The 15,061-nt window shown below is 33.9% G+C and overlaps 2 protein-coding genes across 3 annotated transcripts; one reads left to right on the forward strand and one right to left on the reverse strand.

Moving 5' to 3' along the window:
- The first annotated feature begins 275 nt into the window (after positions 1-275).
- Positions 276-12,496, forward strand: LOC123871797 (lysophospholipid acyltransferase 6). 2 transcript variants are annotated; one of them, XM_045915750.1, is made up of 11 exons: positions 276-498; positions 679-799; positions 1,546-1,685; positions 2,797-2,874; positions 3,093-3,184; positions 3,502-3,749; positions 4,353-4,488; positions 6,338-6,558; positions 7,593-7,793; positions 8,212-8,363; positions 8,994-12,496. In XM_045915750.1, the coding sequence occupies exons 2-11, from the start codon at positions 716-718 to the stop codon at positions 9,175-9,177; spliced, it is 1,536 nt and encodes a 511-aa protein (XP_045771706.1). In that variant the 5' UTR covers positions 276-498; positions 679-715; the 3' UTR covers positions 9,178-12,496. The 2 variants fall into 2 exon arrangements, with proteins under 2 accessions (XP_045771706.1, XP_045771707.1); XM_045915751.1 differs by lacking the exon at positions 1,546-1,685 and having other exon boundaries at positions 276-799.
- LOC123871805 lies at positions 12,359-14,676 on the reverse strand. Its single transcript, XM_045915766.1, has 3 exons — positions 14,232-14,676; positions 13,282-13,497; positions 12,359-13,189 (listed from the first exon to the last, which is right to left on the reverse strand). The coding sequence occupies exons 1-3, from the start codon at positions 14,515-14,517 to the stop codon at positions 13,053-13,055; spliced, it is 639 nt and encodes a 212-aa protein (XP_045771722.1). The 5' UTR covers positions 14,518-14,676; the 3' UTR covers positions 12,359-13,052.
- Positions 14,677-15,061: the final 385 nt, after the last annotated feature.

Genomic DNA, 15,061 nt, shown 5'->3' on the forward strand with positions numbered 1-15,061 from the left:
TAACAAGTAAATGTCTTATCGTAATTTCTTATTAATATTATAATTAGCGAAAGTGTGTTTGTTAGTTTGCCCTTCCTTAAATAAAAATATTAGGTCAGTACTAGAGGTACCCGTGGTAACAGCTGTTTTAAAAGTGATTACACTCTTTGGACTTATATCAATGTTACCCGTTTCTGTGGGTTTGGGTTATAGGTACTAGGTACCTACTTCGTGGTTATGAGACACTACTCTATGGTATATGACAGCGACAGTTTGTTGCACGGTTGTTGACAGCCGTTGTCAAGTCAATTGTCATGTTTGAAACACTGCTTTGTACATAAACCTTTTCAATTCAATTTTTCAATCAAACTTTCAAAGCAAAATGCGAAGTTTCTTCATACAGTTTTGACGAGATCACATTGTAAACTATAATAATAGAAAATTGAATTGACTCACTTAATAAAGTGGGTGTGCTGTCGTACATTGTGCATTGACGTAATAGTTAATAATTCAGTAAAGGTAATATCAGCAATACATTGGATACATTGGTGCAATGCTGTTTTAAAGAAATTGAAAAATATAAGAAAAGTACCGAATTTATTGATTCTGTGAAAAAACTACCTACCTACAAACATTTAGTTCCATTTACTGTTTTGAACAAACTGATTGTTGTTTGATTATTATTAATTGTACCCGTAGAGCACTTTCGAACATTGGTTGAAAGTTTTATGTGAAAATGTCTTCAAATTATTATGATTGCTACGACGGAAGCAAGCTATTTCTATTCTTGTCTAATAAAATCGGTCTTCCAATTGATTTGGTAAGTATTACCATGTGTTTTATACATAGAAGCTGTTTATTATTACATATTGGCTTTTATTTTATGTACATATTTATCTTGTTTATGTTATTTGCCTAAAAAATAACAGTGGCATGTTTTAAGCAATATCATTACCAAAATAATTATTCTAAATTAAATCAAGTGAAAAAAATAATTGTCAAGCCCCTATTTGATAGTTATTTATTGCCTTAATTGTTACCGTCTATTGCCTCACCTTACCTTGTAGGTGTTGCAAATGAGGATAAAAACGGGGTCATATTTGATCAAGCAAATAATGAATCAGTCATTATTTTCTGCTGATCAGTAATAATTTTCACTGATCAGTCCTAATTTTCATAGCTTCTGAGTAGTCACCATTCTAGGATTTTTTTAAAACTTGTGATTCTTATGATACTCATGTATTTTATTAAGTGCTAAATAATTTAAACACTGACCAATCATTTCGTATGCATAGATCATAGTTAGTTAATAATTTTTTTTGCTTGGTTTGATATTAGGTAAGTACCCTTAAGAAAATGTTGACCTTCAATTGCGTTGATTGTAAACTGATGTTTTGCACATAGATTTGAAGGAATAAATAAAAGGAACAACTTCTTAAGTAGAAAAAAAATTGAAAAAATGAATAACATGCATGCCCATAAACTAATCTTCCAAAGTGTAAAACTTATAATTTTCTCATAAGCACATACTTTTATTTCATAACATTTGTTCTTTTTTTTCATTAGGTTAATTTTTTGATAGCACAATTAGCTGCATTATGCGTTGCCAGACTTTTTCGGAAACCATTAAAGCTAGCTTCACCAGAATTTCGACATTCATTGTGCCTTGTTATAGGGTTGCTAATGGGATATTTCTGCTTTGGAAAGTAAGTTATATTTTTATTTAAAATTGTACACTCTTTAAACATCTTTTATTGTATAACTGATCTTTTCATTTTATTTTATATACTTAAATACTTAATTATATAAATGCAAAGTCTAATTATCACTAGTATTTTTTTGACATTTTGCAGGATAAATCAAAAACTATTATGCATAAAAATAAATAAAAATATGTATTAGAAAGTACAGATAAAGCCCTTATCTATGATACCCCACTTGGTATATTAATATTACTTTGAAAGTTGAAAATACTAATTTTATTTGTTTATGAACACATTTAGTTATTTTTGTGATGTGACCACAAATTCCAAGTTTTCGGATTTTCCCCTTAAGTGTGCTTTACCTATCTACCTGCCAAATTCAGTATTCTAGGTTTACAGACATGACAACGAAATGATCCTTTAAGGTTTTTTCCTTTTGAGGTATGGAATCCTAAAAAGAAACCTGGAAAAACGGCGGCCAATGATAAAACATGTCAATCGATAGAATAAGTTATTACAATCAAAAAGAGTTCAGTGATGAAATGTTATATAAGTGATATAAATTCTTAGACATTTGAGTCAAAGTTATTGATGCTTTATTTTTTATGGTTTCAAACTCAAATATCTCGGAAAGTATATCACTTGCGACATTTCATCACTGAATGCTTTTTGATTGTAATCATTAGTCTATCGATTGATAGTTGACACAATATGTTTTATAACTGGCTGCCATTTTTCAAAAGGTGATAAGGTATGCCAGGTTCCATGCAAAAATGTTCAAACCCTTTTATTCATACTTTAGTTTATTTGGCGGAAGATAAATCAACTCTAGATATAACTAGAACTGAATTAGGTACATATGAAGTTTATTTTATAATATTAGAATTAATTAATTTTTTATTTATATATAACCTACATTTTTTATTGAGTCAATTGATACACATTATTATAAAAATTATGCATGCTTCATTGTAAATATTATAAGGGTGATTTTAAGGTCAAAATACTTCATACACTGCATATTCATTAATTAGAAATATTTTATTAAATCAGTTAATTTATAGCCATTCAATATGACTAGTATGCAATATACTTAAATTAAACTTTTTTTCAGACAAGCAGTTCATTTATCTGTACTACCCATGCTGAGTTATACATTACTTAAATCTGGACCACAACATTTGATGGGAAAGTGTGTATTCTGTTATATTTTTTTTTTTAAAGTTTGTACTTACCCAACTATCTACCCTAAAATATTTTTTACATAATTTAAAAATTAATAAGATATGCTTTATTTAAAAAGAAACTATTCAACTTTTTATAAAACCATTATATTAAGTGTCATTGTCATTTAAAGTGGACTGAATACCTAGTCAGCAAATCTAAAATCTTAATTGAAATTTTTTTTAGCATTACCCTTACTGCATCAATGTTATACTTGTCGTGTCTACACCTGCATCAACAATTATACCATACAGGCGACTACACACTTGATATAACAGGTAAGTAATTATGTGTGTATTAACACAAGTATATACATATTATTAAATAAAACTGTAATAGCCTAGTGGTTAAAATGTCGACCTTCTAAGTCTGGGGTTCAATCCCAGTCTCACAATCCAAACTCTTCAAGCGTTATGTGTGTTTTAAGCAACTAAATATCGCCGACTTTAACAACTACCTAAGTATGATATGTAACTAAGGCATATGTTTACATTATAATATTATTGCAAATTTTTTGTCACCGCTATTCTAAATGTATGCACTTATCTATGTATGTAGGTTGAGGTCTGTATGATAAAACTTTAATACATTGCAGGTCCTTTGATGGTCATCACTCAAAGAGTAACATCATTGGCGTATTCATTACAAGATAACTTGACCAAAAAGGAGACAGACGCAAATTCTATGGGACAATCCTCCGCCAAAGATGAATCTCAAGTGGTCAAATTACCTTCCCCACTTGAATATTTTGCATACACATTAGCCTTTCAAACTTTAATGTGTGGACCAGTCGTGTTTTATACAGATTACATTACTTTCATTGAAGGCGATGGAATTAATGCAGTTAGTGTTTTTTTTATTTATTCATTAAGTTCTAGATAATAACCGCGACTTCGTTTGCGTGAATTTAGATTTTTAAAATCCCGTGTGAACGCTTTGATTATTTAAGATAAAAAATAGCCTGTTCTTCCCCATACAAGCTATCTCTACTTTCGTCAAAATCGGTTAAACTGATGGGCCATGTAAAGCTAGCAGACAGACAGACTCACAAAGTTCCACAGATTATGAGGAAGATAAAAATATTATATGGCTACACATTAACTCTGTCTTAAAAACTTACACTTATCCATAGACGTCAATGTAATTAAATTGCTGTACTTACCAAAGATGTGTTGAGTTACAAAAGTGTAGCATTACAAATAGCGTACGCGTGCATACATTAATTTGCTAATCAAATACCTACTTCAGTTGTGTGTATACCTAAGTGACTTTGTTTATGGAAAACTTGCCCAATCTAATTGATTTGAGCAAATATATTAAGTACCTATGTAATTTTCATTTGAAAAGTCAAAAATCGTCAAGTTTCAATAAACTGAGTTACATACTTGATATGTCTGTTCAATATGAGTTTATACTCTGAATTAACATGTACAATATTTTTTTTAGAATCAAAAGTACATATCAGGCGGTCGTAAGGAACCCTCCCCTCGTCTGGCAGTTTTGTACAAAGTTGCCGGCTCCATTGCAGCAGCTGTTCTATATTTGTCTCTTGCGCACAAATACCCCTTAACGGCACTGGAAGGTAACTATTAATAAACTATATTAGGTATTTTAACAGTTTCCAGTATTTAAATATATCTGAAAAAGCCACCAGCGAGAGTAGATTTCTGTTTTTGATACTTGGTCCTACGAACCGGAGCTGTGTATGCGCTGTGCAATGAAGTATGTATCGGTAGCTATTAGCTCCATTACAGGTAATTAACCTGAATCTTGGTCCTACAAACCGGAGCCACGTACGCGCGGCACAGCGAAAAATGTATTGTGCGCTTCATTAAACATAACCTGAATCTTGGTCCTTCGAACCGGAGCTAGCCGTGTACGAGCAATAAGGCGAACAATCTTCTTCTATATAAAATACTAGCTGATGCCCGCGACTTCGTTCCCGTGGATATAGGTTTTAAAAAATCCCGTGGGAGCTCATTGATTCTCGGGGATAAAAAGTAGCCTATGTGTTAATCCAGGGTATAATCTATCCACATTCCTTTCAGCCAAATCCGTTCAGTAGTTTTTGCGTGATTGAGTAACAAACATCCACACTTTCACATTTATAATATTACTAGGCACTAGCTGATGGCGCTGATGCCCGCGACTTCGACCGCGTGGATTTACATTTTTCAAAGTCCTGTAGGAACTCTTTGATTTTCCGGGATAAAAAGTAGCCTTTGTGTTAATCCAGGGTATAATCTATCCACATTCCTTTCAGCCAAATCTGTTCAGTATTTTTTGCGTGATTGAGTAACAAACATCCAAACATCCACACTTTCACATTTATAATATTATAATAGGATTGGGATGGCAGCCCCAAATACTGCTATCCTCTTAAGAACACAAAGAAGATAAAAATTGCCGCGACTGCGCTCTCTACCTACGCCCCTTTACCGCGCGGGGGTGAAATGTGTAAATGTTTTCCATCAGGAACGGAAAGCAAAAACATTGTTGATACACACAACAAACATCACAAATGTGTAGAGAAACAGTGTTTTGTGTAGAGGTTTTTGCGTAGTGTTTCGGGAAAAATATGCGTAGTAACTCGGATTTATAGAGACAACCTACCAAAAATGATTACTTAAATTATTTGAAAATAAAAAAAAATTGTGGCTATTCATTTTTAAATAATCTCTATAAATAGTAAATAGCTGATATAATATGACCATTGAATTTACTAATAAGTTCTATAAGTAGCCCCACTTGAGAAAAATGTAACTGTATACTAATTTCATGGCATGTAATTATGTTGTGTTCATGTGTTGTTTGAATGAATGGCCAATATATTCTTGGTAAGTAGGTATATTATTTCGACCTTAACCCGTACCTAACCTGTTACTAAATTTAGGACGTCATTTAATTGATTGAATATTTATCAGGACTGTGTGTAGAGGTCACACAGTTCTGGTTCCCGAAACACTACGCAAAAACCTCTACACAAAACACTGTTTCTCTACACAATTGTGATGTTTGTTGTGTATATCAACAATGTTTTTGCTTTCCGTTCCTGATGGAAAACATCTACACATTTCACCCCCGCGCGGGTAAAGGGGCGTAGGAAGAGAGCGCAGTCGCGGCAATTTGACATGGATATAGTCCAAGACCTGGAAAGTAACACAGGCTATGTGTATCTGCTAAATTTTATGGCCCGTTGACTAAATTTGCTACAGAGATAGCTTGAATCCTTGGGACTTAGGCACTTTTGATTCCGGAAAAACAGGATTTTTATTAAAAACCTAAATCAACGCAGACTTCGTCGCCAACATCATCTAGCATGCCTATATAAAAAGTTTAGACTGCCATACTTTTATCATCTCACAATATTTCATCTAGCCCACCTGTACCTACCTAAACTAAAAAATCTTACTTGTGTTATTTTGTTGCAGAATTATCAGATCCCACTTCTGAAGTGGCCCGATCATGGTCCGTGTTTTATCTCTTATGGTACGCTTATTTGTCCACACTTGTAGTGCGATGCAAGTATTACCATGCGTGGCTCTTGTCGGAAGCCATTTGCAATAACTCTGGAATGGGTTTCAATGGATACGACAACAATGGCTCACCTAAGTGGGATAAAATATCCAATATTGACGTGTTCGGTTTCGAGGTACGTATTTAACCTTTTCATGATTTTAGTTGTAACATGAAAAAGTTTCCTGATAATAACTATTAGGATCAAATGGACTTTTTCGTTTTGACGCCGCGCTGGATTTTAAAGCATCATGTGTCATCATCATCATCACCTATCTTTCTAAACTATGCTCCTTACTTGAATTGGCAGACATACACACCTTTAAGAACATTATGGAGAACTCTCGGATATGCATTTTTCCACATGATGTTTTCCTTCACCGTTAAAGCATACTTTATAAAACGAAAAGAACGATGTTTTGAACAAATACAAACCATTTTTGATTTATTACTTGCTTAAAATACACGTCGCTTGGAAAATTTAGAGGTACGTGCCTCCCTGGACCTCTCCGAATAGAAGGCCGATGTATTAGCTAGGTACTATAGTATAGACTATCATCACTTGACAATTATTGAAACATTAATTAGAAAGTAGTTCTGCAGTTCGTGGCGGCTGTACTGGACTAGCGACCCACCCCGGCTTCGCACGGGAACAATTGTCGTCATATTCAAAATAATATTAAACTACACGTATAAACCTTCCTCTTGAATCACCATCTATTGGTGAAAACCGGATTAAAATCCGTTAGTTTAAAAGATTTAAGCGTACATACAGACAGCGGGAAGTGACTTTATACTATGTAGAGATGTAATTCATTGAAGGGGTTTATTCTAATTTCTGCTATAATATTATATGATCAACCCATTGCCGGCCCACTACTGAGCACGGGCCTCTTCTCAGAGTGGCCATAGTCTGCCACGCTGACCCAAAACGGATTGGCAGACTTCACACACCTTTGAGTATATGGAAAACTCTCAGACATGCAGGTTTTCTCACGATGGTTTCCTTCACCGTTAAAGCAAGTGATATTTAATTGCGTGAAACGCACATAACTGAAAAGTTAGAGGAGCTTGCCCGGGATCGAACCCCCGACTTCCGATTAGGAGCCGGACGTTCTAACCACTAGGCTCTCACAGCTATAATATTAAGATGTTTGTTTTCTCGAACAGTTTGCGCAGAACTTTCGCGACGCCGTGGCAAGCTGGAACAAGAACACGAACGCGTGGCTGCGCAACGTGGCGTACGAGCGCGGCGGCGCGGCGTGGCGCACCGCGCGCGTCTACACGCTGTCCGCGCTGTGGCACGGCTTCCACCCCGGTTACTATCTCACCTTCTTCGCGGGCGGCCTCTTCACCGTCGCCGCTAAGAAGGTAAGCGTGAAGCGCTGTTGCAACACTTCCACTTCTTGAAAAGGAATGGCAATTAACCGGATCTCAATCTTTCACCTAATAAAAAAGAACCCGACTTCAGTACCTAATCACAAACAGTAAAAAATAAAAAATAATTTGTTTTATCACCGAATATAATTATGTATACAAGAGTTAATGTAGTTCTATAATAATAATTTTTGGAGCAGGTGCCAATGAGGTGCCATTGTAGTCACATAAACTCTTATGTGTGTGTGTGGACGCTGTGGACACAAACAGGCTGATTGATTGACTCGTCAAAGCTTTGAGCCAACTGTCAAGTCAAAAGTACGGTTTACCCTTAGATTTGACAGTTGACACAGCAAAAATGGCAAGTGCATTCTCAAAATGTATGATGAACTATACATTACTTTTGTTTCAGATGCGAGCCTTCGCGCGTCCTATGTTTTTGGAAAGTCGCCCCAAGAAACTATTGTACGATGCGCTGTCGTTTATGACAACTAGGATTGCTATGACGTATACTACCGTTCCCTTCGTTCTACTCCATCTCTCGCCGAGCCTTGCCTTCTACGGGTTTGTTATACCTATTTATTATAATTATGTTTTTCAGACTTCTCTCTCACTATCACTACCCAAATTTTTAAATACGAAAATGTGTTTGTTTGTTCTTCAATCACGTCGCAACGGATCGACGCGATTTTTTGCATGGTTAAAGACCTGGAGAGTGACATAGGCTACTTTTTATCTCGGAAAATCAAAGAGTTCCCGGGGGATTTTGAAAAATGTAAATCCACGCGGACGAAGTCGCGGGCATCAGCTAGAATAATATATAATATTTATTCCAGAACTCTGTTGTTTGAGTAGTACTTTTGCTGATAGGGTGGTAATTGATCAGAAAATCTGATAAATTACCACCAATGGATCAGAAAATTTGGTTTTCTAATTTTACACTAGAAGTTGAAACCACAACTGAAGCAGGTTCTTACACCACCAGTTATAGACATAATTCTTGGACATAAACGATAGATTTTAGATACGATATTGTTATTTATTGGCGAAGGATGATTTATATTTACGATTACATGTTTGTAGTGTCTAATGTCAATAAAATGCTATTAATGTGCCATTAAAAAGTAACTAAAGTCTTGTAGGCTACCTATTGCATTTTCGCGGGTTCTACACAATATGTTCTTTTATTTTTAGGAGGTTGTACTACTCTTTGCACTTCATAGCGTTGGGCGCAATATTCCTTCCGGCAAAGCCTATTCCACCACGAGTGTCTTCTCAAAATTGCTCAGAGCTTCCTCCGACGTCTTCCAAGTTAACAAAAGAGGCCTCACTGAGGGATATAAATGGAAAACCAAATGGTGAACTCGCGATTTCCTAATAATATTTACCTTCATCTTTAACGAAATGCAATGGACTGGCGGATATAGGTTTAAGGTATAGTATTTAATAAATTTTTTGCCACTATATCGAAAGACACAAATATAAAAGGTATTAAATAATATACATAATTCTTATGTAATAGAAACATTATACATATTATGCATTTACGAGTATTAACCAGCACAAACGAGTACCTATTTTATAATTAATAATATTTTATTTTTACAATAATAAAGTTTTACTCCCAGTTAATAGTTATTAGAGAATATTAAAAAGAATTGTTTTTCCATATTCCAATAACGTAAGAAGTTGGATTTCTTTATTTTATTGGTATTAAGTAAAATTAGACATATAATGTATACATTTTACGATGATTTTTCAATCATCAAATAATAATTATCTTTAACTGAGGAATGATCTTGCTGCTTTGACAGTATTCCTTCTATTAATGATTAATTATAATTATTTGACGATTGGAAAATCGGACCTTTGTAGTACATAACGTCTGGCTATTGTTTTTTTTTAATAGTACATAGGATAAAGATATGATACTGAATATTTTAATTTTTATGATAAAGTAACTAAGGGCGTACCCCGTGACTGAGTAGCTTGCGGTAGTGGAGCGGTGCGGGAGGGATGAGATGTCGTGACCCGAGAGCTCAGTGATTCGTCAACTTGTGACACCCTCCCGCACGCACGCTCCACTACCGCAGTGACACGGTAAGGTCCGAATAATAACTAAAATAAGTTTTAATTCGGCATTTAGTGATTTTTTACTGAATGTTGTTAAAATGAGTACGCCGGAAAAACGTTCCCTCGTACTTTCAATCAGGAACTCCTTCGCGCTTCACAAAATCACTCTAGGGGTATGATGAGACTGTTGTGGAGTCGGGGTTCTCAGATTTCGTTCTGGTTTAGATATTATTCAGATTACAGACTTTTACGAGACTCTAGAGGTAAAAATGCACGATTTGCCGATCGATTGCTTGTAAAAGTCAAAAATTTACAATTATCACTAAACAGTTATCTAAGACTTAACATTTATAAAATTTAGTAAATCCTAGGCTTTATTGTAATATAGCACATTACAGTCCAGGGCCGAAATAAAGCAATTGCCGGCCGAGTAATAGTGAAAGGACGAGGCGAAGCCGAGGTTTATAATCACGGTTGTGTCTATTCAATCGAGAATGCGCATGCGATCTTTTGGTTCCAAATTTTTGAAAATAGGCTTTATATAATATACCGCATTCAGAATATGTAATAATAAATCGTGTATGTGAAAATACCTAATTTTATGTAAGTGTTAATTTAAAGGAACTCGTTACCAATACGTCCAGCAATTTCTATTATATTTCGAACTATTGGAAAACACATGAATGTGGGAAAATCTCATGCAATTTACTATGATTATATAAAATTTGCTACAACGAATAATCCAAAATGGCGGGTATAACAAACAAAAATACGACAAGGAAAAAAATAAACTTGAGATGAAGGGATCGAGTTTGGTATTAAATGAAAGGTATCATTACAATATATATCATCAATTATTATCATTAAAATATTAACACCCGTATTCACAAACGTTGCTATGAGGTCTCACAGTGCGCTCGAACGCACAGTGTCGGTTCCACCAATCAGGCGACCTATTGCTACAATCATGAAAAAGCTTACGCGGTACAGGGAATATGGACTGTAACGATAACGATCCTTAAGGATATTTTTGGATGTGAGATATGAGACAATTTTTACGTGATCGACCTGCTGATTACTGTGTCACGTCAATATACAATGATCATTGGTGGAACCAACAATATGCGTTCGAGCGCACTGTGAGACCTCATAGTAATGATTGTGAATACGGCCCGATAATGTCCATCTGCATTGATGTTTTGTTTTTAAGTCTGCGGCCCAGGTGGGAGTAGGTGGGCGGCCAGCGTGTAGAACAAACTTAGGTAATATTTACAAAAATTGGAAGGAAGACGCGCCGACGTTTCCTAATCGAGAGCGGGTGCTGGGTGGCATGGCTGGGCTGGCCGGCCAGCTGTGCCGCAGACTAAGACTGAGATCTATAGAGCGCACTTTAACTTTGCTCAGTCTTAAACACACGGCGATATACCGTTGGTATAAATCTGTCTCGTTTTAACTGAAACTTAAGTCTAAGCAAAGTCAAAGAGCGCTCTATAGATTTCAACCTAAGAGTAGTCCGGTTTTAGTTATTGAACTTTATCTTGTTAGAAGTATTTTTACTAATGAATTAAGGCTATGGGTGTGATGAGTATTATATTTATTTAAATTAGGCAGCTGTATTTATATTTAAAGTATGTGGATACTGGATAGTACATAAGATTGTGGTTGGTTGCAGTTTAATGTTTATGTAATCATCTATTACAGATTTATGACACAGTTTATTACATATTACAGAAGTTTATATACCTTATGTCTTTAATGTTGTGAAAAATAAAAAAAAGACTGATCAAAAGATGTTTATATAACAAACAAGTTGGGCTAACTATTGATATTCTAATTCAACTCTTATTATTGGACGGGTAAGAAGTATATTTGATGCTTCAATATCATGATGATAATAAGAATGCTTTTGTTACTAAGATATGAATATATCATTATTTAGGTGCAGGGCATTATGGTGAGTAATCAGGTTATTGTTAGAGGACATTAGCACAATGTTATCTCTAATATAAACCGAAAACGCATGTCTCTGCTCTGTTTACCACATCCAATAAAGGAACACATGACGTGATGTTCTGTCATATTTCTTTTATCCATGCCCCTGGATATTAGATCATAAAGGTGGCTTATTAGCCCTTTTTCACAACCTTTTGAGCCCTCATTCGCACGAGAGCTTTTTTAACTGACGTTAAAACAGAACAACTGCTTTCCCAAATATCTTTTTTAAAGCGCACTTTGTATTTTCAGCGCAACGCCGGCTTTTAACGCAACGCTTTTTTAACGTTCGTGCGGATTAAGGCTTATAGTTTACTTCTACCATTTTAAGATGACCTTTAATACCTTTGTAATAAAAGGCATTTTTCCAGTGACCTGACAGTAACATATTGTATTATCTATAATATGTATTAGCATAGTAATGACAACATGTTCAAAGCTATTATGACCTGATAATGTAAGAAATGTGCAAAAAAATATATTTGTACCTACCATATAAAATGTGATCTTTAAATTAAAATACAAATTCTGTAAATTAAATGTATCTCAGGAGTTTTTGTGTAATGTATTATAATTTATATGCAATGGTTGTTACATTGTTATAGTGATTACAATAAATGTTTATTTTAATAACCAAGTTGTTTTTATTTAACTACCTATAATGTTTCTATGAAAATATAACAATTATCCTATGCCCCTTAGCTACTGTTGGCATTCTTGTAAGATGGAGTTATTTTACAATATATGTTTAATTCTTTTTCAAATAAATAAGTTTTATTACTTAATATGTACAGCTTCTACTGTGATCAATAAGCTTTTGCTTTTCAAGTAGTCAAGACTGCTGTCTGCCTGCCAGAATTTGTATTAAATTTTAAATCATTACAAAATTAACCTTAATTGCAGAAATAAGCTTCAACTTTGATATTACTCATAAATCTATACTTATTTACTTTAAATTTTTTCACTGATAGATGGCAACATGCTATACTTGGCTATACTTAAATTTATGCATAAAATATATATCCCACAGACAATGGTACTGATCCTGATCACAACTAAATTTTAGAGAACTTTCATCTTTTTCATACTTGTCTAATATGAAAAGGACAGCAAATGCAGAATTAGTTTAGAGAAAAATACCAATGTCAATGTCGTGGGCAAAAACTAGTTCAAAAATAAAAGAGTTCTTTAGTGCTCTTTATCTTTAAGCTTGTGTGCTATAAATGCTTCCCTTATATAACATAGGACACCAGCAACATCATTATTTTCTTGTAATCTTCTTTGGAGTTCTTTGAACAACTTAATGGTTGGATTTGTACTTTGCACTAGAACAAAACAGCACAAATAAATTGATGGTAATTTAGAATAATCATATAAGCTACAAACGCTTCATTTTCATTTAATAAGCAATACTTACATGTATACTGCCGAGTTTTAATATTTTTCAATAAACACACAGAATAATTGTCACCATTCTTCTTAAGCTCTGTAAAGAATTGTACGAAAACTATTTGTATTTCCTTTGATCTGGATTCTATTGAATAATAGATATTCAAACTTTTTTTAAAGTGCTTCCTGGCCATCAGAAATGCTTCATGTGTCTCTTTGACTTCCTGTTTTAGAAGTTTCTGATCTATAATAAATAAAATTATATGTTAAAATTCTGTTCAATAACTTTTGCATAATAATTTGGAAAATGTCCATGAACATTTTTATATTTTCTTGTAATTCAAACTCTTGGTCTTTAAAAGCAGTTTCTCATCTATGATTGTCAATGAAAGAAAAGGGAAAGGAGCCTTACTTTTCAATGGTGAATGTCGGAAAAGAAAATTAAAAAAGTAGGAGTTCTAAGTTATGAGTGGGAAAATAAACAAAGTTAAACCTCAATTTTTACATGACTGCATTGTAAAAAAGTATTATAGCATTACTAAATTCTGATTGTATCCAGCAAAATGTTGCACAAATCAGGTATTTTCAGTGAGAGGTGGTGAGGCAGACAACCACTAATTACTAATAAGATTTTTCATTGAATATCAAATTAGAAAGAGATTGTAAATTTTTGAAATATATTTTTAAGTACTTGCAGTACAAATACTCCAAAACAAGTATTTCAATGTGTGTAGCAAGATTGATTGATATACAAGCCCTACTGAGATCTGTTTCTGTACATGACTGCACAATAATCTTATTCAGATTTGTTAGACTACTTGTTTTGCAATCACTGCACCCAGATTTAATTATAATGTTATGAACTTGAAACAAAGCTTGCGGGCTTGAAAAATTAGGGTTTGGATGGATGGATAATGGATGGATTGAAGATTCTGGAAAAATGACATTAAGTAAATACATTTTATTATGAAATTATACCTCGTTTAAAATTTTCAAATTGAGCTTGCTGTTGTGATAACTCTTTAAGTTTTATTTCAATGTCTTGTTTTATCTCTTTATTCCTTTCAAACAATAATTTTAATTCTTCATCATTATTTCGAGCCAAGCAGTCCTTGTCTTCAACAATATTTATAAAGCCTTTGTCGAGAGCTTTAAGTATACTTTCGCATAAAGTATTTATTTGTAATTCAAAAAGTCTGTTCGCTCTTTTTTCGCATTCACCAATATCAATTTCATAATTCCAGTTTTCATCGATGATACCCATTATGGAAAATAAATCGCTGATATTAAACTTATAAACACATTTATTTAAATCAAATGAAACAATGATTGCTTATTGTTTTGTGAAAATGGAAAATAATTTATATTGTTATAAAAAAACGATAACAAACGCAAGAACCGTTACAGCCCGTTTTAAATATTTTCAAAGATGTAAGATGTTCAAAATGACATGACGTTTGACAGTATTTTTATCTATGACCGGAAATAGTAACAAAGACTAAAATCATGCTTATTTATTTCTAACAAGCTTATCATGCCGTAATGGTCGTATGATAGGTTTATATACTAGGTCCGTGGGTCGTAACAACAAATGCTTATGCTAACTTTATTTCGGTACCTACTTTAACCTACCTACCTAACGGGTAACATTGGTATAATATATTAAGGGCTTCGGTAAGAATTTTTTAGAACATCACGAAGGTTCAATACAAAAAAGAAACTTTTGTGTTTTGTGCTATGACAACCCCTGTATAATTAGTATTTTTTCTGTGGTCGTTGTTGTTGTTGTTTATTTTAGTGGCTTTTTG

This window comes from Maniola jurtina, chromosome 14 (genome assembly GCF_905333055.1).
Source record: "Maniola jurtina chromosome 14, ilManJurt1.1, whole genome shotgun sequence".
Lineage (NCBI taxonomy): Eukaryota > Metazoa > Arthropoda > Insecta > Lepidoptera > Nymphalidae > Maniola > Maniola jurtina.

Bases quoted from the DNA above. Each gene is read 5' to 3' on its own strand.
- LOC123871797 (XM_045915750.1), top strand. From the start codon at position 716: ATGTCTTCAAATTATTATGATTGCTACGACGGAAGCAAGCTATTTCTA. The intron at 3,750-4,352 runs GTTAGTGTTTTT...TATTTTTTTTAG, and splicing joins AAGGCGATGGAATTAATGCA to AATCAAAAGTACATATCAGG. The intron at 4,489-6,337 runs GTAACTATTAAT...ATTTTGTTGCAG, and splicing joins CCCCTTAACGGCACTGGAAG to AATTATCAGATCCCACTTCT.
- LOC123871805 (XM_045915766.1), bottom strand. From the start codon at position 14,517: ATGGGTATCATCGATGAAAACTGGAATTATGAAATTGATATTGGTGAA. The intron at 13,498-14,231 runs GTATAATTTCAT...TATTTATTATAG, and splicing joins ATTTGAAAATTTTAAACGAG to ATCAGAAACTTCTAAAACAG. The intron at 13,190-13,281 runs GTAAGTATTGCT...GTTTTGTTCTAG, and splicing joins TAAAACTCGGCAGTATACAT to TGCAAAGTACAAATCCAACC.